General features: G+C 37.3%; 1 protein-coding gene across 6 annotated transcripts in view; it reads left to right on the top strand.

Moving 5' to 3' along the window:
• FRY (FRY microtubule binding protein) overlaps positions 1-24,457 on the top strand; it is a 253,474-nt gene that overhangs the window by 43,343 nt on the left and 185,674 nt on the right. For 2 of the 6 annotated variants that reach the window (XM_075742046.1, XM_075742045.1), the window contains exons 1-2: positions 8,229-8,503; positions 12,583-12,681. The exons of 2 other annotated variants lie outside the window; for them this stretch is intronic. In XM_075742046.1, coding sequence (XP_075598161.1) covers positions 8,299-8,503; positions 12,583-12,681 — 304 coding nt within the window. In that variant the 5' untranslated portion in view covers positions 8,229-8,298. Of the gene's footprint in view, positions 1-8,226; positions 8,504-12,582; positions 12,682-24,457 lie in introns of those variants that run through there. 2 more of the 6 variants (XM_075742054.1, XM_075742047.1) reach the window with 2 other exon arrangements.

Raw genomic sequence — 24,457 nt, 5'->3', positions numbered from 1 at the left:
GCTGTTCGGACTGCTGTGCTTCTGAAAATGAGCAGGTGTCAGTGTGAGGATCTAGGGAACAGTTTGCCCCAACATGAGAGTAGAGATGAAGCTTAGAGCAGTAGAAGCCTGGGCAGTAGCGCTTACATGCTGTTCCGGAACCCAGTCCCACTAGAGGCAGCACGGTTCTCCCTCATTTGAGAAAGGAAGATCATATTCTAGGGAGGCTCAAAAGATTGTAGAGTTTTTTTAATCCCAGAACCACGAGCAAGTTAGAGCTGCTGGCCTGGATGGCATGTGGGATCATGACAGCCTTGATTCAGAACTTATATGGTGCTGGAGAGAAGGCAGTCTCGATCGCTAAGATTTGGGCACACGGATTTCACTTGGATCTGAACTGAAATGGAAGTCAAATGATCTGAATTTCACCCTTAATTAGTAATAGATGATACAGAATGTGTTTCATTAGGTGGATGTCGAAGTACTATCTAGACTCAGAACAGGGAACGCCTACTAAAGAGTTAAATATTGTTACTGGATTCAAAGACTGGTGATAGTTGTTACCTGCTTTTTGTTCTTCTGGGTAAAGATATAACACTCACCAGGTACTAGCCCAGGTGTTCGAGATCACATCCTTGTGTCAGGTTGTAACACACAGCCTGTTGAGACATGGATACATGTCTAGGGCATGGATATTCAGGGAGGATGTGATGGAAATTAAGCATTAAATAGAGTCTGACATTATAGGAAGATGTGGAGGGTGGAAAAAGATGAGAAATGAAATCTTCACAAGGACTCAAGAGGACCGCAGAGCTGAATTTTCTGTCCTCCCTTCTTTTCAGCCCAGTACTTATTTCAAAGTGTTTTCTGATACGCTGTTCCTGTTTTGTGTGTTTTTCTTGCAAGGTAGGAAAGACATGTGAAACCTAATTTAGATCTGTCCCATTGCATTGCAGAACAGATTTACTGAAGGGTGAGATAAGTTTTGGCTGCCTTTCTTGTTTCCTCTTCATTAACAGAATTTCATGTAACACAATCAATCCAGAGTCTTGGGCAAAGGACTGTTTCTGCCACAGGGCAGCTCTATCTGTGTTGCATCTCATCCAGCAGTGAATCAATGCAACTTTATTATGTTGGAATTTTTAAAAGTCTATATGTTATTAATAGGCCACATATATATTTGCCTGTCCATGAAAAGCAGAATTTATTATCCTTTAGTTTTCATGACAAGGAAAGGAAGAAGACTGGATTTCCTAAATCTCTGTGATCACTTCGGAGAGTAGCCTCACTTAACAGCAAGTGTAGAATAAACTCTTTGTAACTAATGGAAACTTTCTTTAAAACAATCCTCTCTAAAAAGTACTTTCAAGTTCTAAACCTTTTGAATTTTTTTCCTTTATGTCTGTTACACTTTTTTTTTACAGAAGCTGAAAGGCATCATTATTCTCTCACAGATATGTGCTAACAAAATTTAATTTATGTAAAATACTGAACACTCAGAAGTGGTTTTAAATAGAAAATTGTCTCTGAAATCTGTAACCTTCATATTTGTATCTTGCTCACAGTATTCACATTCTACACAGAACGCAATAGGAAAAACAGGGACATCTGCCATGTTTTATTCAAGACTAAAACTACACCCTACTAAATAAAATTCCTGCATATGGCCTCTGGGTCTTTCTCTTACTGCTGTACTCAGATCATAGGCCTAAAGTAACAGATTGCAGTGGAATAATAGCAAGCATGATTTTGTAATTGCAAGTGTTACTGTCTTGCGAATTCTGGCAAGTTCCACCCTCAGCCTTTGATCTTTGGAAATGCCCAGCCTCTGGGCTGCCACTTGGGCAAAGCCACCTGCCCTGACAGCTCTGAGGCTGTCTGCAAGAAGACCCATCAGCCGTCTGAGTTCCTGCACTGTGCTTCTACACTCTACTCAGCCAGAAAAGGCCTGTTTCCAGGGTTTATGCTACTTTTCTGTTGGAGGAGGATCGGCTTTCGAGTCCTTGTGAAGATAAGGCTGCAATAGCTATCCTGTAATGGGAACATCAGCGTGAAGTGAAATTACTACAAATGTACATTAGCATATGAATTGTTCTGCTTATGAAATGCTGTGACATGAGTCAGCTTCCCCCCTTAATATGGGAAGCGCGCATTATGGATCAAACAGTGAGGGACTAATATTATCTCAGAACCAGATTACAGCTTTAACCATATGTTTTGTTTGTTGTTAGCAAACAAGAATATTACTACAAATTAAAGGTGCTTATCTTCTTTCAGCTGAAAGACAATGCAGTTGGAACGCTCGGCCAAATCTCCTGTCAATATGCATCTATAAAAATCAGCAAATACACATATTGCCAGCATAGAAAGCAACTCTGGAAAAGCTGTATTCCCTTCTTCATGTTTTATCTGTTTGTATTTGAGGTAGGCAAGGAATTGTCTGGGTTGAAAGCTCATTTCTCTTTTCTCTGACTGTAATTCAATATTAAGTTATCTATCGCAAATTTAAACTGTAAATGTAGTGCATGATAGCATCTAATACTCTGATTTGGCTTGCTCTAAGGTCAGGTGTAGCCTGGCAACCAAGTCCTAATTGCACTATTCTATGAGTCAAGTGTTTGCAACAAGGGTAGAAATTAATGTGAACCTAAAAGTATCTCTTTGCTGTGTTTGAGAGTATGACCATGACTAGTTATTTGTTGACCTTTTCCTCTTATACCCACTTCTGAAAAATGATGCTTGACTAAAGAGAGGTTTTTTGAATGCTAAGGCTGTATCAAATCCAGGCTCTTTGCTTATAACAGCATTAGACTGGAAGAAATTGGTTAATTGAAGCATAGAATGTGTCAGATGTTCACATCCTATGGATTAAGACAACCAGGTTATTCCAGAAAATTAAACAAATCATTTCTGAGTAATAGTTGGGGGGTTTGAACATCTGTATATTTTCCTCACTTTTTGATTCCCCATTTTGTCTTCTTGCATTGTTTAACTTTCCTATTTGAAATGCAAAACAAAAGAGGTTAGAGACTTCATAGCACAAATATGTTTACGGATCTGTGACTCTTCTGCTATGTATAGGGGATGAGACCTAGGTAATATGTGCTTACAGAAAAAAAGAAGAAACAGTTTCCCAAATGGGTATGTACTGTTAAGCAGTCTCCTCTGAGCAAGCAAGTACCCAAGAATATTCAAGTTGGTTGTTATATCAACTTGATTTTTTTAAACACTTCTGACACCTGTAAAATCCACCCAAAAGGCAGTAAGTAACCTGAACATTGCCTTTGTAACTTTAGTTTTACAGATACTGTAACTAGGGGTAACCTGGCACAGTCACTAGAAGAAGCAATTAATATATCCCTGTCCTGGATGGTTACTTCTATCTTTTTGTCCTTTGTGGTAGCATGGCAAAAAATAAATAAATAAACAAAAGGTTAACCTAGGTTTGTGCCATGGTTTGCTGTGCAGCCTCACAAAATGGGTTCTAATGCAACAAGGAGGGAGGCTCTGTGGGCCACAGGCAAAAAGAAGGATGAGGCTTGATTGATTGATTTGTGCTGGTTTAAACTGTTAATAAAGCTCAAATTTTCCTTTCCTGCCATTGCAGTTCCTCCAACATACGTGGCTAAGAAGCCTCACCCTCCCTTGGAGGTATTTATGTACCATTCTACTCTGGTATGTATAGCATGGTGGGAAGGTCCATGAATCAGTGTACACTGATATGGAAGTTATTTTACCAAACCAGACAGGATTTCATTGTGATGGTGGTTTTTTTCTTCCATAATACAGATTTTCTGAGTCAGCCTGCACTGGCTGACACATTGAGAACACTTTTTAGGAAAACTTTTCTTATTTCTGCTGTTAATAAGCACAAATATTTCCTCAGCTGAAAATAAGCATGACAGCTCTAATGCAGTGATACTAACACGTGGCTTACTGCATGTGAAATATAACAAGATTTGTTGCCATATTATTAAACAAAAAGCTAATGATAATTCCTCCTGTGAGAAAATCTATTTTTCTATGACCTGGACCATACTAATTTTGTAGCCTCAAATCTGTATTTCTGCAATACAGAGTATTGTCCAAACAGAAATCAGTTACCAAACATCAGTTTCCTTTGGCTTTTATTTACCAAACTTGAACCAAAAGAAATAGTAATAGAAACCACAGACACTACAATTGAGTAGTCTGCTGGAGGCAAGGGGTATGATGTCCTGATTTAGCCTTCGACCATAATGGATAAACCAAATGATCTGTAGTTCAGCTATCTAAATCAGACACTTTTTATTGTACTGAGCTGTACTGAACTACACAGAACCTACTAGTGAAGCCTGAAGCCTTATAAACCTTTGCCAGCCTGAAAATGTAGCCCAATTACAATTCCTGTGCTTTGTTTCTCATCATTTGAGCACTTCCATAATTCAGTTCTGAATGAAACACAATGATTACTTTCTTGTAGTAATTTCTTCTGAAGGATCTTGTGTAAACCTTTGATGAGATAAATAAATAAATAGTCATCTTTTATCTTCTATGCTCAAACAACTGTAATAGATTAATGACACTTTTTTTTTTTTTTTTAGCAACCGTGTTGATTAGTCCTATTGTGTTGTAATCTTGGTGTGTTACTCAATTCTTAATTATCATTTTAATCACACTTTCAGATAAAAGGCTTGGTGAAATGTAATTCCTTAAACTATGCCATATCCTTCTAAAAAAATCCCAAAACCGAAATATTTCATTGTCCAGTCTCTATTGTTAAATTTTCAAGGATTTACCTTTTTTTTTTTTTTTTTTTCAAAATACTTCAACCATTTGATTCTTGATTTCTGTCTGGATTCCTGGATGTATGTGATAGGAACCTTGTGATTAGTTGCATATCAGTTAACAAGTTTATTTCCACACATCATGCTTGCATTTTTTGTTGCTTGTGGGTTTTTTTCCCAGTTCTATTTCCATCTATAAAGGTACAAAGCTTCCATCCATAAGTAGAAAATAGGAGGTCTGAGAAGGATGTCATCACTGCAACCCTGGTGGAGAAGGAATCTCAAATTTTACCAAGAGTGCTCTTTTCCTTTCTTCCTGTGCTGAATCTTAAAATCTTTTTTGAATGCTCAGTGCATCTGTTTTATTTCTTTGGTCTTATAATTAATAATCAGCTCTTCCAAGTCCCTCTTCTTCCCCCATTCCCGGCTTTGTTCTTTGCATTGTGCTGTAACATATTTTGTAGTGGTCTCACTTGGATGTAGACTGTCAAGTTTTTGCAATATGTCTCAAAGATGAGGAAATACAAAACATGAGATATATAAACTAAATCACTAAAAGAGTTAGGCTACTAAAATGGCACTTAAGCACCTCAGGCACCAACAACTTTCAGACACCACCAGGACCCTCAGCTTCTGTTCTACTGCTGTGTATTCCTTTACTATACCTGCTTAGGATTTTCAGGTTTCAGAACAAGTATTTACCTGTCTTGATTTTTAGGTCTGAATAAATTTTCAAATATGTGTTCTAGAGCGGATCCTACAAAAGGCAATTTAGTAATGAGATGTTTGGGGGTTTTATGTGTTAACTTCCGGATTTCCACCTGAAGGCCACTCAAGGGTAAATTCCTAGATTCCAGTGTGCAGCTGCTGAATCAGTGGCTTGCGCCCTTGACAGCTTGACAGGTCTCCCCCCGTCCGAGAGTGTGATCACTCTCGCACATTTGAGTATCCCAGGGATGATTTCTCCTGTTGGAAATGTTCCACTTGGCATGAATATTCATTGAGCTGGAGAAGGTAAGATTGTATAATGCAGCAATTGTATCACTCAGCTAGAATATGGGACAGTCACTTTCAAGTCACTCTTCTAATGAATATTTAATTATTTATATGTGTTGGAGTAGTTTCAGCAACAAAAGTTAAGAGCTGTTTCCAGAATATCCTGGAGCCTGGTGGCTAGGTCACTTACTGAAGATGTTTTAACTTTACTGTTAGAGTGGTGAGGCACTGGAACAGGTTGCCCAGAGAGGTTGTGGATGCCCCATCCCTGGAAGTGTTCAAGGCCAGGTTGGATGGGGCTTTGGGCAACCTGGTCTAGTGGAGGGTGTCCCTGCCCATGGCAGGGGGGTTGGAACGAGATGATCTTTGAGGTCCCTTCCAACCCAAACCATTCTATGATTCTATGATTCTATGTTGACATTTTATTTAAAGCTTCTGTCAAATTTCACTTTAAAGCTTCTCAAATGTCAAGTCCTGCATTTGGTATTTGTTATTTCTCAGTCTTCACACATGGTTCAAATATAATTGTATCTGCTCAGATTTAAGCACTTTCTGTTGTTTTGAAAAGCTTTTGATTCCGTTACTTTGGTTTAGCTGGACTATCAGGAATGCACTGAATATTTTAATGTTCGTTCAGTCAAAGCTGAAAAATCAAGAGGAGTTGGAAGAGAAAGGGAAGAAAGGAAACCTTGTCTGACTTTTTTTTTTTTTTAACTGGAATAAAAGAGGATGAGATCTACAGATTTGAAGGACATGAAAGAAGTATTTTGGCCTCTAATGGTGAAGACCAGTGCCTAGAGGAATTTTTAAAAAGGACCTGAGCAATTTAGACATACAATTCCCTTTGGTTATTACCTAATTGCCACCATCTAACCTATTTTGGAGTCCAGTGGGATTTTCAAAAGCTTATTTCTGCATATAAACAGAGCTCACAATCCTTTGAATACTCAGCAAGGTCAGAAATAATCAGTTTGCTATCTAGAGTTAGTATTGACTTGCTTTAAATCCCTTTGGTTTAAATAATCAGTATCTTCTGAAGGCAAAGTATGATTTCTGTGTCCAGTGTATTTAAGATTGGATTTGTATGTTCATAATTTCAGCTTCCAGCTGCAATTTAATTTCCAGAGGAAGAAGACAAAATCTAGCAGACTATTTGCATCCTTCTGCATTTCTAACATAATAATTCTTTTAAAAGCTACATAGATATATATAAAGATACATAATTTCCCCTCTTCCTTTCCAAAAGCATGTAGCTGAACAGTTTATTTCTCATCAGCAGTAATAAAAGTTGCACTGAATTTCATACAAAAACTGTATTTGGAGCAGCCAACCTCTTGATCATTACACCAATCATACAGTGTTCCCTGTCTTTTGGAAAGTAATTAAAGCATGCATGTTTTAAGTGTTTTAAATGATTTGGAGAAATGAAGTTCTATATTCAGGTGTTAAAATCAGTGTGCCCTAAATATCTGTGGTTGAAATATTAGTTACTGACACTTTGAATTACCGCTCTGCTCATTCACTTTGCTATATTAAAAGTTATTGCTCTTTAACAGCAAAATGGATGTAGTTAGAAGATTTGTTAGTTTTAATTTACTAATCCATTTTGTCTCATTTATGATAGAATTCAAGTAAGAAAAGTAGCAGGTTCATAGAAAATGTTAGGATTTGTCCTTTCTTCTTTCTGAACATTTGAGAAAGGAAGGTCATATCCTTGGGAGGCTCAAAAGATTTCATTGGGGTAACTGGAACAAACCAAAAGTGCCTTGGCTTTTAGTTAAATGGAGGGTTTGCAGACCGTCCTTGGTATACACATGCTTAAATGTCTTATTTTTATTAGTCAGCAGTTACATAGAGAGAAAATCAGTCACACCGGCAGATCTTTGATTCTGGCTCCAGTAGGAAATAACATTACTGCTTCTTGAAGAAAGAAACCCTAAACTGATAGTTGTGGCCATAAAGACCTTTGTGCTTTGGACTGTTTATCAGTCTTTAAAATGTAACATTGCAAAGGACAGGACTAAAAACCCAAACATACTGATCTGGTTGTATCTTTCCCCGGATGGGCCCCTAGGTTGGGGACTGGGTTGGTTTTATGTTGTGGGGTTTTTTTTCTCTGAGTCTCACTCTATTTTCTTTTTTTAAGGTTTAGCAACACTTGTTAGCTTGCCAAGTTAATGAACTATTAATGAACTGATCTGAGAAATAAACTATCCTAGCCCTAGACAGTGCCTCATATTAAATGGTATTTTCCCCTTTGCACAGATTGTGCTGCTGAGCTCAGGTTTGTTGAACTTCCTAATTACCTCAAAACTTTCAAACTAATGATTTCAGCGTGTCTCCTCCCTGTGCTGTTTCACTGATGCAAGGAGGGGCGATGCAGTAACTCTACACCTGTTCCAGCACACACCTATCAACTTGCTCAACTTCCCCAACGAGTGCCGAGGTGAGCATGAGAACATCCGAGATTGCTTGGGTCTGTAGCCACCAGTCCAAATACTTCTGGATGTTCAGATCGGCTTTGCGCAGGGGTGGCTTTCACAGTTAGTGCTCTATAATGGCAGTTGATGACAGCAACTTGTATTCTAGGACTAAGAGTAAACTGAATTCCTATCAGACTTGTTATAAATCAGCAAGACGGAGAAGCCTACCACCAGACATCGTGCTAGAAAATGATTTTAAAGGAAAGTTTCAAAGAAATATTAGGAATATAGAGCCTATACACCCAAGGCGCCCTAAGAAAAGACCTTCTATATTTTCAGGTAGGAAATGCTGTTTTAATAGTATGTTGCTGCAATATCTTTTAAACTTTTTTGGTAATATTTGCAGGATTCAGTAGGTGATTCCAGTCAGAATTTATTCTGTATTAAAACCTAAGACAGTCTTCACAGATAGATTTAATCAAGTACCATTTATGTTACATTATGTCAGCCATTAAAGTGATGGAACCAAAAAGAGAGACTTTCTTCATATTTTTGGTGCATGCTTGTGGGGATTTTTTTTTTTTTTTTTAATACTTAGCATTTAAAGAAAACCGGTTGTTTCTCTCGAGCTTTAAACTGCATTTTGCGTAACCCCACTTATAAGCAATGCAGTCAATAACTGCAGTATAAGTATCTCTTTTGCTGTGCTAATACTGTATGTATCTCATTGCTTTTCTGGAGGAGAGTGGTTTGGGGATACACAGACTTTTTCAGTCTAGCTGATTTTTCTTTTTTTTTTTTTTGTGTAGCCAGAAATTAACATCACTAAATAGTCAAATGCATGCTTTGAATTCCTGGCTTGCACTGGAGCCTGTAATGGCTGTAGTTAATAGTTCAGTTTAACTCTCTAGTTGTTAAGAAGTAGCAACAAGGTGTAAGAGTGGATTTCAGTCAAGCTAATGGCAAATCGGGGTTATTTGGGGTTTTTTTTTATTGTTTGAAATATGCCTAAAAATAGGCAACAGATTAGCATGAGGACAAAGGATTTGTTGCAAAACAATCAGGTCATCTTTACTAGGAGGACTTAAAAGGGTTTAGGGGGTAAAAATCAATGCCAGCTCATCCTTACTGAAACTGAAGATGTGTTTCTGTGAGGCAATCAGAGGAATGAAATCCTTTACAGAAACAAAAATGTACTGTTTTTTAAATTTGAGTATCTCCATTTTCAGATGAAAATGAGGATTTTTAAATTTCTAGAGGGAAATAGTGCAGTCATACAGATCTTTGAAGAGCTATGAAGTATATAAAAAAGGGTTATTGATTATTTAAATATTCATATTCTATTCCTTAATGAGAGCTAAACTTACATGGGTACCTTCTTATGAGCTGAAACACTGCTGAAGGAATGGGAATACAATGATGAAAGATGACACAGGGCAACACTGTTTGTGTGAGATTTAGATCCTCCATTGTACCTCTGTTATGGTATTTGAAATATGTCAACACCTTAGGAAACAAAGCTTTTTTCCTCCTTCCTATTCTACTTCTCCATCTTAAAAAAATGCAAAAAGCATTATCAGATTTTAAGTCAGGTGATTTAGACATGCCCAAGGCTCCTGTGCTTCCCAGTGCCTGAACAGGCTCTTCCTGAGGTGATGTGGTCTGTTGGTGACTGTCAAAGCATATTATTTTGGGCAGGATAGACCCTCTGTATCTTATTCTTTCTCAGTTGCTGCTTTTTGTCTTCTAGATACCTTTTCTGCTCCTTAATTACTTCTGTGTTTGTGCTTTTTTCCTCCTGTACCTTTTCACTTTTTTGTTCCTGTACATCAACATTTTTGTTAGAAAAAACATTTTAAATAGGCTTGTGTTTGGTTTCCAACACCCATACTCTGTTGTGCCCACCCAGATTTCTCCTTTATTCTGTGATCTTCTGTTTTTTCTTCTTTTTAAAATATAATTTTTCATTCTCTTCTTTCTCTTTCCACCCTCCCAAATTACCACACTAGCAGTAATACTCGGTCGTTTGTGCTGTGTCAGATATGAGCACATTAATGTCGTTTGTGTGTTGGGAATGTTGCCATTATGCTTATGAAATTCACTGCAGCTGTGTTACTGTACACTCAAGGGCACTTAAAGGTAATGCAAATTGCTTGCTATAAGCAATTGAAGGAGCATGATGGAAAGATGGGTGTAGTCTTTCATTTGGTAGGTCAGCAGTATACATGGGAGAAGCTTTACTTGATTTGCTATTGAAAACAGGTTAACAAAGTAAGCTTGAAGTCCTCTAGACCATTGTCTTTCGTGCTGTAAACATAGGTTAGAATGGCAACAGAGCTGTATCACAGCATCCTGGAATGGCTTGGGTTGGAAGGGGCCTCTAAAGATCATATAGTCCAATCCCCCTGCTGTGGGCAGGGACATGTTCCACTAAATCAGGTTGCTCAAAGTCCCATCCAACATGACCTTGAACACTTGAGATAGATAAATAGATAGATATTAAATATATATATATAAATATTTATACATATATAGATATAGATATACTTGCTCTGCAGTATTTTGGATCACTGCTGAAGGTATCTGAAGAATGTGGTAATTCATACCTCCTTGTTTCAGCCTACATGCCTATTAATATAAATACTTAAAATCTATATCATTTTGACTCTTCCACCTTCTGATTCCCATATCTCTGTTCAGTCTTTTATATCACCATGAACCTGTCTTAGTTTTAGGACATGTTTGCAATTTAGTCTGAAGTCATGTACATCTTTCCTTTCCTTTTACTCTAAGAGCTTAACTAATAAAATAGTGAATAGTGACACATCAAGGCATCTAGCTGCAAGGATACAGGTTGGTTCATATATTGGCACTCTTGTTTCAGACTTGGTGTGGACTCAGGGAGGCATCTTGCGTGCGATGATAGGCTGGTTTTACAATTTTTTCTTAACTGTGATAGCTAGAAAACTCACTCTTTAAAAATGAAAGCTGAAACCTGAGAAGAGTGACACGTCTGTTCTGTCATCAAGAAGTTAGTCATTCACATATGCCTAGGCAGGACTACCCAAACAATGGTATCACTGGGTTATTGTGTTCATTCCCACGTGGCAGGGGGAGGACAGAAACTACAACTGTGAGGAGAAACCATGGCATCGCCAAAGGGATAACTGCATAGAGATACCTTTTTCTTCTCTCAACAAAGCACTTCATTTCTTCTTGCTCTTTAAATTCAAAATGTTTAGAGCTGTTGCGTACTTCAGGACTTGCTTAATATCAATTGCCGATATCTAAATTTTCATTTTTACTATTTCATGGTTACGCTTTTTTCTTTGGAAAATGACAACACAGGCACAAGTGATCATAATCAACATTATAGGGCCATTTATTGTCAATAGAGAGGTTCATCACCTTAATTAGTTGAGTTGGTACAGATCTGCTGACATGCCCTCAGCTCAGCATACTATCATAGCCATGACTGAACCATGCAGAATCAGGCAAAAATGAACAGTGTCTTGTCATAACCTGAAGATAAACTTATGACTTATTAATAAGAAAAGAAAGAATTGTGGAAAGACAGAGTGGACAGCAAAGAGCTTTAGAAGGCCATGTCTTTACAGAGGTACCTAGGAAAGGTAAATTGAACTAACTGAAGGGGCATAAAATTACAATGGATTAGGTAAACATCATTAAATGTCTATGCTGACTCATATTCAAAAGCACAACAGCCTGAAGAAAATTAGTCTGTATTTATTAATTTCAACCTAGGGAAGTGTAGGATGAGTTTTTACTCATTTCTTTTTGGAAGAAGGCTGCTGATATTCTTGGTTTTTGAGTTTCCTCTTTATACATGGCAAAGACATGTGAGATTTTGGCTGGGATTGTTAATCATCTGAAAAAAGCAGAATAAATAATACAGAAATTACAAAGGTGAAAATACTAAAAAGACATATAATAGTTAAGTTCTATTTGGAAGCCATTTGTATTGTGAGCTGGGGATGTTTGTTTGAGTAAGTACCATTGAAAATCCACTTCTAGTGCTGTTATTAGTATCTTGTGGGCTTTTTTCTTCTTCTTCTTCATTTTAATATGCAGGTAGCCTGTATTATTGTTGAATAAAGCTTGTTGACTGATGCGTCAGTTTTGAAGGACAGAAGGTGAGAAAAATACTTTGGATCTTCTGCCTCTCCCAGAACTAGGCACACCTCCATTTCATGACCGTATACCTGTGACTCAGGCATTGTCTTCACAGCCAAAATAAGCTCTATGTATTCTGTGGGACAACACATTATCTCTACTTCTGTAAAAGCAATTAACAGTACTTCATATAGTTACTCAAAGTAAGAATGTAGGTGGCTGGTCTGTGATTTTACAACAGAATAGCTAGTATTCTGTAACAAATTCACTGCTTTTTTTTTCAGTGAAAATATTGTCGCATTTAGAAGTCTTGAGGCACTCTCTCAAAGCATTTCTGGAGTTCAGACCAGCATACAATCTAGCAAAGTCACTTTCTAAAATAAGTAAGTTGATTTGACACCATATTTGTATGTAAATTAAAATACTGAAAATAATAAAAGAAAGAAGGGATTTATATATAAGAAAAATATTTATAAGTTATTCAACAGTGATATGAATAAATTATTTAATTTTTCATGAGACGTGGGGATAAAACAGCGAGTATGCATGATTATTTTTTTTATTCTTTTGACTGGCTATGTTAATTGGGAAAAACTTGCCAAAATCTAATTACTTTTAATAAGGATGCCTAAAATCATGGGTACAGTATGTGTCTTGATTCAAATGAGTTATAATGATCTGTGTTCAGTATTTTAATTTAGTAAAGATTTGAATATCCTACTTCCTCTCTGAATAAATTGTACTGCATGGTAATAACGTATGCTTGTCATCTGCATAAGATAATTGCTGTTCAATTATGGTACCCCTAGTGTCACCCTGCACATTGGAGTTTGGTAGAATGCCTTGTGTTGGTGCTGCATTTTACAAGTATTGTCCATGGACAGCAGAAGGGAAGGCAAGACTGGCTTGTCCCAAAGTTCTCTTCCCTTCCTGACTTGAAAAAATGGGCTTGGTTTTCCCTTAATACTGTTAGCAAGATCTTCTGCTGATTGAAAATGGCGGGGGGGGGGGGGGGGAGGGTGTTGCATTTTTTTATTTGCTGTTCATATTGTAAATTGGCATTAGTTCTGTGTGTTACTGTGTTTTAATGAGCCTTATGTTAAGATATGCCACCATGCTATAAAATTTGTACATTACTGATTGAGTGTGTGTCCACCCATTGATCTGGGTGAGTGACCACTGCTTTATTAATAATGTCTTGCTTTTCTCTCAGCCTTCAGTACTTTTATGCTCACCTATTTCTACATATATTACTTAATATACTCTCCAGCATTTTAGTTCATGAATTTATTTTTGAAGTGTCATTTTCTTCAGAAATGATGGGTTGATGATTCAGAAGAAAACTCTGGATTTTGCATTTTGAAGTCTGATGTAATATATGCATGATGTCAAACTTATCTTCCTGGGTTCACTGGTATTTTATGCATTGTGGAGATTGACTTCCTAATGTTCTTGTAGGCAAGTGATGAAGATGCTGCCTCACCTTTAAGTTGTATTTGGGACATAAAGGAAGCTCGATGTGTTCATTGGAGAGTGACTTGAACATGAAGATGAGGGGGAAGATAGGGAGAAAAGTGAGGTTAAGATAGGGAAGTCTCCTTCTGTTGTGGCTTGGATTTTGTTTTCTGATTTATTTGTTTGTTTGTTTGTTTTAAAAACTAATTGTCTCCTAGATTTCGATTGCCACCATCAGTTGTTATAGATGTTAAGACTCCACTTTAAAGCAAAGACTCGTGTTCAAGTGAACAAAACCCATTGTACACACAGCAATATACCTCAAATCTTACGATGTCTAAAGGTTTAAAGACTTCACTGTGCTGACAGACCTTGTGAAGCAATTACAGCACTTGCTTCCTGATTTCAGCAAAAGTTTCTGTGTGTACTGCTGTAGAAATAGCATGTGAAAAAGAATCCAGTTTAGTAACATGGTTTGCCAGTTTGACCCTTTGGCTCTCTGCTATGTGCTATCTGGAGAATAGTGATTAAAGTGTGGGGTGAAATCTTAAAACTTGTGCTGAATGCTCACCTTCTGGGAAATGTAACAAGGTCTTTCTTTTGTACATTTATATAATTTTCAAGCAGGAGCATTGAATTAATATTTAACACTGGTTGTATCTCCAGAAAAGTATGTTAATATTAAATGTACTGAGTTTTAAAATAGAAAATCAGAGTCCTACAAAACGTTAGCAAAATAGGAAATGTACGAAAATGTTTTAAAAGATTTAAGAAGAAGCCAGTCACTCTTTACATCAAATGGTAGTAGCCTTAACTACATTTCAGGTGCAGTAAATCCATGAAGGTTTGTTGATGTTCTTTTTAAGTAAATCTTTCTTTGGCTGTCATGAGACAATAGAATCTTTTATTATCTCTATCTGATTTAAGATGCACCTTAAAGGGCAGACTCACCAGAAAAATATGCCCATCTTTGGCCCATAAAGAATTGGGTTTGTGCCAATGGATTGGGAAGATTGTCTAAAATAATTTTTTTCATAGAGTTGAGAAATACGTATCATTTCATTACGTGGAAGACAGACATTACTTTTAAAGTCTTATGGTAGTGCATCTGCTGTAATCAAAAGCTTATCATCAGCCAACTAAAATGTTTTAAAAGAATTAGACTTAAAGGTTATCATAATGGCTTTGATTTAACCTTCTTTGAGATGTATATTTTGTTCCTCTTCTGAAGTGCAATCTTCACATACGCTAATATAGTTAATGACATTGAACTATGTTCTCTTGACAGTCAGATGGGTCTATGGACTGCATCTAAATCACTCGAAATATATTTCTTCTATAGTGCTGGCTTATTTGTAGATTCTTTTGTAGACTTGTTGGGTGCATTTGGTAGGTAACTATTTTCCTTTCAGCTATTTATACTTTACCTAGCCTTACACACTTAATAGGAGCATGCTGTATCCAAGTTAAATCACCTGATAATCTTGGAATCTCTGAAATTAAAATTCTCAATGTTTTCTTCATTTTCATTTCTTTGCTGTCTTACGGTACCTGAATTTAAACAACAACAACAAAAAGTTTAGGAGTTTCTGAAAATACTTACTTAATTCCAATAAGAATTTAAATAATCAGTATTTTATTAATCTGTTTAGATTCAGAGACTATTTTGCCTGAAGATGGGTGTATGTAATAAAATTTATCTTAATTACAAAAGACTACCTCATGAAAACTCTCTGAACACAACTAGAGTTAGCTGGAAGATTTTTTTTTTTTACTGCTTCTCATGATGAAAGATACCCTGATAGTGAAATGAAATCCTTACGGCACTTCTGATAAACCAACTGTAAGCAAATAGATAGTGAGTTCATATATTTAGGTTTTCATAAAGTACAAATTTCATCAACTGTATCTCTCATACTAATTTTCTTTATTGCTACTAATTAAGAGTGGTTAATTTGGAATGTGTTTTTTATGAATTTTGGATATTGGATCTTAATTTAAGACCTTGACTTGAGGAGCTCAGGACATTCTTTATTATATTTGGGTTCTCTGGGAAATTGCACAGTGCTTCACAAGATGAGATCAATTTAAATTCTTCTTGCACAGGATATACTAACATCTAGCTGCTACACAATGTTGCAATGCAGTTTTATAATCAGATAGAATTTTGAAGACCCAACAAACGTCTGTTCATGCTTTTTAATCGTATACTTAAGTTGCACTTAAATTTAAAATGTCTTAAAATAAGAAATCTTTCCCATCTGTTCCTGGAAGACATTACTGTTTACACGAAAAAATTTCTGTAGATAAGCAATGTATATTGTGCATGATACAAGGTAGCGGCTCCTCTTCCACGGACCTGGCTGTATAGTGGGGGTTTTGTTTATTTGTTTGTCACAGTATTGCTGTGACTTTCTGTGGGGTTTTGCTCTGTGTCTTTGGAGTTACTGTTTCCGCAATTTCATGGTGGCTGTAATGGCAACGTGCTTTAGTTGCAGAACATGTTACTGTGCATCCCTATGCTCACTTTGTTGTGAATTATCCGCTCTTCCTAATAAAGCTTTTCAGGGGTAATTTGTGATGCAAACAGTAGAGGGTTGGCAAAATAATTTTTAATCATGATGTTTAGTCTGCATATTGGTGAGGAGAGGAGCAGTCAACAAGTGTCATCTTTCTTATTGTAACCTCAGTTGTCCTGTATTTCCTACTTTGTTTAGGATCTTTAAACTAGTCAATCTCTTGCCAGTCTGTCTGCCTGTCTGTTCTCTCCTGTTCCTCGTACGCAAGTCAGAGAAATCCCTCTCTAGCAAAAATGCTCCACTTCTTCCCCAGGCACAGTTCAGAACTTGGCAAGAGCTGAGGAATCGAGAGAGTGTTGGATGTTGCCACTGGCATTTAGGTAATGTTTTACTGTATGCTTGTAGGCTGTTTCATGCCATCTGGCCTCGTGGCCAGAGAACAGCGCCAGATATTAATACATGCATGGCATTTGTGGTCTAACATAGTTGAATTACCAGCCTGTCCAGCAAGACATAATTTTAATTACTATAAAGGTCATTAAAACTCAGTACCAGTTTGTTCAATGAGTCACCTTACAGTACTTTTGAGAGGACTTTGGATTTATCTCAGTTATTAACTCCTATATGGAGAATCATTCAAGCATTAGATTTCCACTTGATGCTGAGGCTCTACTCTAAAAAGTAAGTCTAATCTGCAGCAGAGGTTTTACTATCACACAAAGGTTCCAGGGTGAAAGAAGGATGACAGGAAAACCAGAATACCAGAAACTAAATTAAGCTCGCAACATGAAATTTCAGGGTCTGAAATGTATTTCATTTTCTGCCAAGTGGATTGAGGATAAAAAAAGCATATGTATACAAGTCCAATTCCAAATCCATTCTCGAACTAGAAAATCAGCAATTCTCTCTGTGGAAGCTAGTAATAATGTAATTCAAGTTTAGATTTGTCATACTAAATGTTATGCGACTCTTACTTAAGAGTAATGTTACAGTTTGTCCTTTATCTGCTTTCAGGGTTAAGAATACTTCTGCATAATATATTGCTATATTTTGGTTCCTCCAACTTGAAAGCCCATCCCAAAACAGTCTCAGTGACTGTGTAACTTTCATTCAGCCATAAGAAGAATGATGGTGATGGAGATGGAAAAGGCGAAGGTAGTCAATGGCTTCTTTGCTTCAGTCTTTACCTTCAGGAGGCCTTCAGGAATCCCCAGTCCCAGAGACCAGTAGGAAGGCCTGAACTAAGGCAGACTTACCCTTGGTACAGGAATAACAGGTCAGGGAACATTTTAAACATACTGGACATACATGAGTCCATGGGATCTGATAGGATGCAACAGAAGTGCTGAGAAAGCTGGCTGATGTCACTGTCAAGCCAGTCCTGATAGTCTTTGAAAGCTCCTGGCAACTGGGGGAGGTTCCTGAGGACTGGAAGATGGCAAATGTGACTCCTTTCTCCAAGAAGGGCAAGAAAGAGGATCCAGGGAACTACTGGCCGGTCACCCTCACCATAATCCCTGGGAAAGTGATGAAGCAAGTAATCCTATAACCTATTTCCAAACATAAAAGAAGTAGGTGACTGGGAGCAGTGAGCGTGTTTATATGAAGGAGAGATCATGCATTTCCAACTCTAGCCTTCTAAAACAAGATAACTAGCTTGGTGGATGATGGGAGAGCAAAGGATGCTGTTTATCTCATCTTTAGAAAGGCTTTTGACAGTATCTCCTGCAACATCCTCACAGACAAAATGATGAAATACAAACTAGATGAATGGATAGTGAGGTGGGATGGAAACTGAGCTGCCAGGCTTACTGGGTTGTGATTAGCGGCACAAAGCCAAGGGGTCAGTACTGGGGCCAGTACTGTTTAATGGGAATCTCATGAAGCTCAACAAAAGGAAAAGTCAAGTTAATATGATTTTACCACAGTTTTGTTGAATATTTCCCCTACTGCTTCTACAAGTACTTTGGTTCATAATCCACTCTGTATTACTGAAAATCATACCAATTCTCTTACTCCACTTTCCAAGATTATTGTAGTTGTTTAGACATTTCATGATTCTTCTTTTTATTGGCAATCTTCCCCACTAAATATTACCAGAAAATAGAATCTACTTTTTTTTTTTCTTTTTGTGAAAGATAAACAGTAAAACTGTCAAACAATCCTGTACACCTACATTCAGCTTCATTGTGTGCTGCCTATAAGCAATGCTCATTGTTGCAGGAGTTGCAGCCACCTTTCTTTTCTCATCTCCTTTGCTTTCCTCCAATCCTGATACTTGCGGGAGGAATAGCAGAAGCAACTTCCATGTGCAATAGCATTGCTCTGTTCTCACAGTAGCAATCTGAATGGAATAGGTACAGTTCCCTCAACAGACTTATCCTTTTTATTAGGTTGATTCAGATTTTCACTTTGATCCTGATTTTAGGTATAGATGGCTAAATTTAGTATTTAAAACAGTTTTTAGGGACATAGTCTGTATTTATAAACAGAAATAAATAGATTGTGCTTCAAGCTGAAGACGGTAAGAAATGGCTTTGTGGTCTCTTGTTGGCTTTGCATCTTAAAAGGCTTGCTAGTCCCAAAAGAGAAACAGCCTGTGGAGAAAGCCAGCATCACTTTTTCGGGGGTTTTAACTAGGAGTGTTTTCTGATCTGGACAATTGGAGTGTCATCTTTCCAAACTCGGACATTTGCTGAATAGATGTCCATACCTAAGCTAGTCACTTGAAGCTCCTTTTACAGTCATTGGAGAGAAACAGGTATTATTAGAGTTTAATCCATGTGATCTGTTGTAGATGTCAGTATTAAAATGGGATGAATCAGCTCTTATTTCTTTATATTGATTAGAAGACATCCAAGCTGAGTAGCTGAAATAGGGTTATATTGTAAACATCTGCATTAAGTCAAATAAGTCCCACCTCTGTAGTCTACCTTTAGCTTCTCCCTTCTAGCCAAGCAACAGACCATGTACAGGCATACAGGAAGAGTGAGGGGGTGAATTGCTTCCATTCTTTCATAGATTGATATCACCAAGTGTTTCTTTGGTGCAAACAATGTTGCTTGCCCCTATGTTGGTGATTCATAAACCAAGCTTTCCAAATTATGACATGGTTATTTCTGAAACCTTGGGTTTTAAAATAATAAAGCATGGGGCTTGTATGCTACTCAGTCATAAGTTACTGTTGTCTTTTTTAATAATTATTAGTTACAATGTTTGTCCATATTCATGAACACTTATTTCACTTTATTTTTAATATAGCATTATTGATTCTTTTTAAAACTCTAAAATTATGCTTGCTAACACAAAATTCAAACAGCTTGAACATAAAGTGCCTCTTTATACACAACCGTTTTTTTGGTATTCCATCAATGCTGTGAAACTTACCCTGCACTTTATCGCCAACCAGAGCGGCATGCTGAGGTTCCTCACCTGCAGACGATACAGACTGTTGCTAGCATTGATGCCAGTTGCCACAGTCCTGTTTTCTGTCCTGTGAGCTCTGAACTGCTTTAGGTAATTTCTTATGGGTATTCTGGCATGCTAAGTACACAGTATAACATCCTTACTTCCCCTTATTGTTAAAAAAGCCCCAACAAATCCCTTACTTTATATCCCAATCCATTCATGCCTAGCAGAATGCTGGAAAACATTAAAATACAAAATATTATATGCATAGTATTTATTCAAGTGCTTAAATGACAGTCATGTGTTATTGACAAATGGGACCTCTAACAGTATTCTGGTGCAATATTGTATCATCAGTTGGCTTCTAGTGAAGTTTCCCCCAGAACTGAAGGGATGGTACTGTCTTCTTTCATTTGTTGCCCCTGTTTAGAGCAACTCTAGAAGAAATGAGCATCACAGGCGGTATTCTGCATTTGACTATAGCAAATCTGTGTAACACATGCACAATATATACAACAGCACAATACGTCCCTATTGTGAAGATACTCTCTAAGTTTCAGGAGACACCAAGACATCACGGTCTCGAATGACCATTCAAAGAGTTGGGGGTTTTGACTGTTTGAAGGCTTTATTGTTTTGTGAAGGGCAAAATAAGATTTCCTTCAGAATTTTTGTGGATGATCTTGATGCAAACAAACCATCATGAAAAGGGAATATAGTTAGTTATGTGTATTGACAACATGAATGACTCTTATGTTCATTTAAGTATCCTCAGTTCAAATTAATATTCTTTAGCATGCCCAGTGCTATTTCTTTGCATAAATCAGGTGCTGAATGCACATTCTTTTCATTTCATGTATTATAAGTACGCTTCTTCGTAAAGACCTTTGGATTGGTCAGTATTTAAGATGAATTTGAAGGAAGGTTGCTGCATGGAAGTTCTTTTCCATATCCCCAGAGAAACACATTAAAAGGAATAATATATATGTGCATATATAGTGATAACTAAAAAACATATCTGAGATATTTAATTCATGGATCATTTTTAAAAAAAAAATTGTGTGTTTATTTTGAAGATCACCATGCCTTCTATTCAGCAGTCCAAATTGACTTTAGGTACAGATTGCCATGCAGTTGTCCATGGGCATAACTACACTGAAGAAATAGAAGATCTTTTGGCTAGGTATACTCCTTTTTTCTCTGGGGCTAACCTTCCTCTCTTCTATATTTCATTAGCTGGGTTCTGCCTGCTGGCAGAGCAAGTCTGTGTGGGCTTTTCTGCCACCAGTGTTTATCCCAGGGAAGAAAGCTGCACCAAAACCCAGTAAATTTGCATTTATATTCCCATACCCCAGAAATGTAATGAGTGGATTTTAAGATTCTCTATGTATTTTGTGAATAAAATAATTTATTTTTCTCTTTATGCCATTTTCAATCTGGTTTTCCATGTGTCATATAAGGAGTAGGCAACATAGGGTTCTATATTTTCTATCATCATCTATATTGTAATCTGCTGATGAAACCTCACAGAAACAAATATGAGTTGCAGTAGTTGCTTTTTAATAATAGTGTTCAGTCAGTTGTCCACATAGACGGGTGTCTTAGATTAATTATTTTGATCTGGTTGTATATTATTGAGAATGGTGTTGCCTATATTTTTGAAATGTTATGTTTGTGTCTCATTGACTAGAGCTAAGTACCTGGTTTGCAAATAGTTTAACGTGGATCTAGCATTACCTGTAATAGCTCTGGCAGAAGGTTTTTCTCTTTTGTCTGGCTACTCTGAATTACTGTACATGGACCAGAAATAAAGCCATTCTCTGGCCTGACCTATGCAGGAGATCAGAGTGATTATCACTGTCCATTCTGGCTTTTAAAATCTTCAAGCTCATTGGCTGTTCTTCTTGCAATTAGACCTGGTATGTATCTGTTCCTGCAACAGCCAAAGTTTACTAACGGCTTAGCCAGAAAACTGGCTTGGAAGAATGTGCTTACTGTAAAATGCAGTGCCTGTGATAGGTGTTTGTTAAATGCATGGGAAATGTTGGGAAAGCTATTTAACCACATAATACCTATGAATAGTATATCTTTGATTTTTTTAACCTTTTTTTTCAATTTAGAAACATTCTTTCCCTTTGCTTCTTTTCCCTACATAAACACCCAGGCAGCCTCCCTTGTGTTGACCATAGTGATCATGTGCCTCTGTGGGGAGACTCATAACCTCATTCACCAACTGAAGGTAACACTGTAGCCCAAACTGTATTCCCAAAACCACACACACACCACCCAAATCAAATTTCTGCTCCTAACTAGTCCCACCATAAGGAGACCTGATGGAAATTAGGGGGGAAAGGGAGAGGATGGAAGAATTTCACAGCTTTTCCAACAGTAGCACAATCTTAGATTAGCTTAAGTCAAACATGAAAATGCACCCTGGGTCAAATCCATTGTATTATCAGAAGAGGAAGAAGTATCCTTATATTCCTGGAGAAGCTTCTGGTTTATAAAGGATTCCGTCTGTGCTTATGCTGTGGTTTTAGTTCACTGAATTAGTCAGTAGCTAGTGATGACCTCCCTTGATCTGTGGAAGAGTTCAGGCAAGGTTCGTGCATTAGTGCCCTGCGTGAGTCGGAAGGATATGGTGTCACTGAGCACCGGTACCTGACCCACCATAAGCTCAAGTTCCACATCCAGAACCGCAGCCCTGTGCTGCTTGCAGCTCCACTGCAAGATTTCAAGGCAGGTGAATCTTAGTTGTTATTTTTTATGATCACCGTTCTCTTTTGAATTAAGTTGTTATAAAAGTTAACTGGGTTTTCTCCAGGTCTAAGCATCATATTCAAATACTTGAATAAATGTATTCTGTGGATTGTTTTCAGTTATAAGAAGTCCTTTATTTTACATTTCATTCCATGGCTGAGAAGCCAATCCAGAGATGAAAAAGAAAGAACCTATTTTCCTCTTCTGATCTGGTGAAAGAAAAAACATGGGAGAGGATGAGATCTACTCATTTAAATAACTTAAAAAAAAAAAAAAGAGTTTAGATTTTCAAAGCCTTTAATGATGCAGAGGACAAACAAGTACTAGGAGTTTGATACTTAACCAGATTAGGCACTTAATAATCTACAAAGCAACTGTCAGATATTTCAGGAGCTAAATACCTTTGAATATCTAGCCTGTGGTGGCTCAAAATCATTAATCATTTTAAGTGTAGTTAAAGTAACTGTAATTACTACTGTCTTTACTAGGAAATAATTCCATTTTGAATGTAACTTGTCTTTTTGTGCTTTCTTTCTTGGGTACTAAGCCCAAAATAGTTTTTTTTCTTTTAGTTAATAAAAAGCAGATTGTAAGTTTTGCTTTGTATGTTTTTTCACTAAATTGCAATTTCCATTCAAATGTAGCATGAGAGGAACCTGGAGTACCATTACCATCTTAAACAGGAAGAAGGTCATTTGCCTTCTTCCAACATAAGCAGGGAGCTGTGTTAGACCTCATAGCTCTCAGAAAACTAAGACCTTTTTTAGGTTAACAGGAAGGGACAAGACCCAATTACAAAGACTGCACGTATATTTAACTTGGCCTCTGTGAGGACACTGGTGCTTCTATAGAGAAGCAGCAAGCCAGAGGACGCTGGAGCTCTTTTAATCTATTGCCCATGCCCAGATGGAAAAGTTGCTGTTGCAAAACTTTCACCACAGCAAGGGAGAGCCCCTTGCCCAAGTGCTCATCAGTTAAAAAGTACTATTTTGGGGGCGGGAGGGGGGGGGAAGCAAAGAAAAACTCTCTCTCTGAAATTTCAATCTCTCCTGCCACAGCTTATTTCAAAAGGTGAAACAACACATCCTTATAGATAACGTTTTAACTTAAAAAAAAGAAAATTCTTCCCTATACTTTAAAAAAAATACAGAAGAGATTTTGCAAGTCAGAACAAGTCATCTTATGTAAGACCAGTGAGGTATTTTTTTTTAACCAATGCGTTACCTCCTATCTAGGCAGCATCTAAGCACGCCGTTGTGCAAGTAAGGGTATTACGCAGTAAACCCCATATACTGTGTCTCACCAGCGCTTGTCTAGGAGAGTTATCAGAAAGGGACTTCAAAACTACATAAAACAAGATGCTTTCCCTTCAACAACTTATTAGGATTGAGGTGGTTTACTGGCACCAGTTCTTCGAAGAATGGAGAAAATATTTTTGAGTAGTTACAGGAGAACACTAAGGCAGAAGCTGTAACAAAAGGGTCATCTGCACATAACGAGGAGGACCATGAGGGAAAAAAACCCATGAGAAACAGGAACTTCACTGTAAAATCATATGGCCTGATTTTTCCTGACACTACCTCCCTGCAGTCATTTATATAAAGTTGCTGTAAAACAGCCAGTGGTTTGAGTCATGAAGATTTTTACTGATAGCTATTTGTGTTTACTTTGGATATACAGAAATATTTTCAAAAGGATGAATGGCATGGTGATTGACAGCCTAGCTATTAAAGGTATCAAGTGAGCTAAGAAGTGTATGTTTGTGTGCATGCCTTGTTTCTAAACTGCAGTAGGGGAAAGAAAAATATTTTTTTTGGTCTACCACCTGGCATGACTTCTTAGGTAATCCTGGTTTTTGAAGCATTACTTCTTCCCACCTTGAAAAAAGGAAAGTAGTTTTAAAGTTGTAGGTGTTATCCAAGCTGAGTCTGAAGGTCTCTGGTCTGACTGGAGATAGCGCTAGTCTGAGCTACCTGAATTTTGGATCTTTCTGTTAGCACTTCTGAGTAAAATGAGA

This window comes from Balearica regulorum, chromosome 1 (genome assembly GCF_011004875.1).
Source record: "Balearica regulorum gibbericeps isolate bBalReg1 chromosome 1, bBalReg1.pri, whole genome shotgun sequence".
In the NCBI taxonomy this organism is placed as follows: domain Eukaryota; kingdom Metazoa; phylum Chordata; class Aves; order Gruiformes; family Gruidae; genus Balearica; species Balearica regulorum.
Note: the sequence above shows the minus strand (reverse complement) of the source record. Positions and strands in the feature narration are given on the sequence as shown.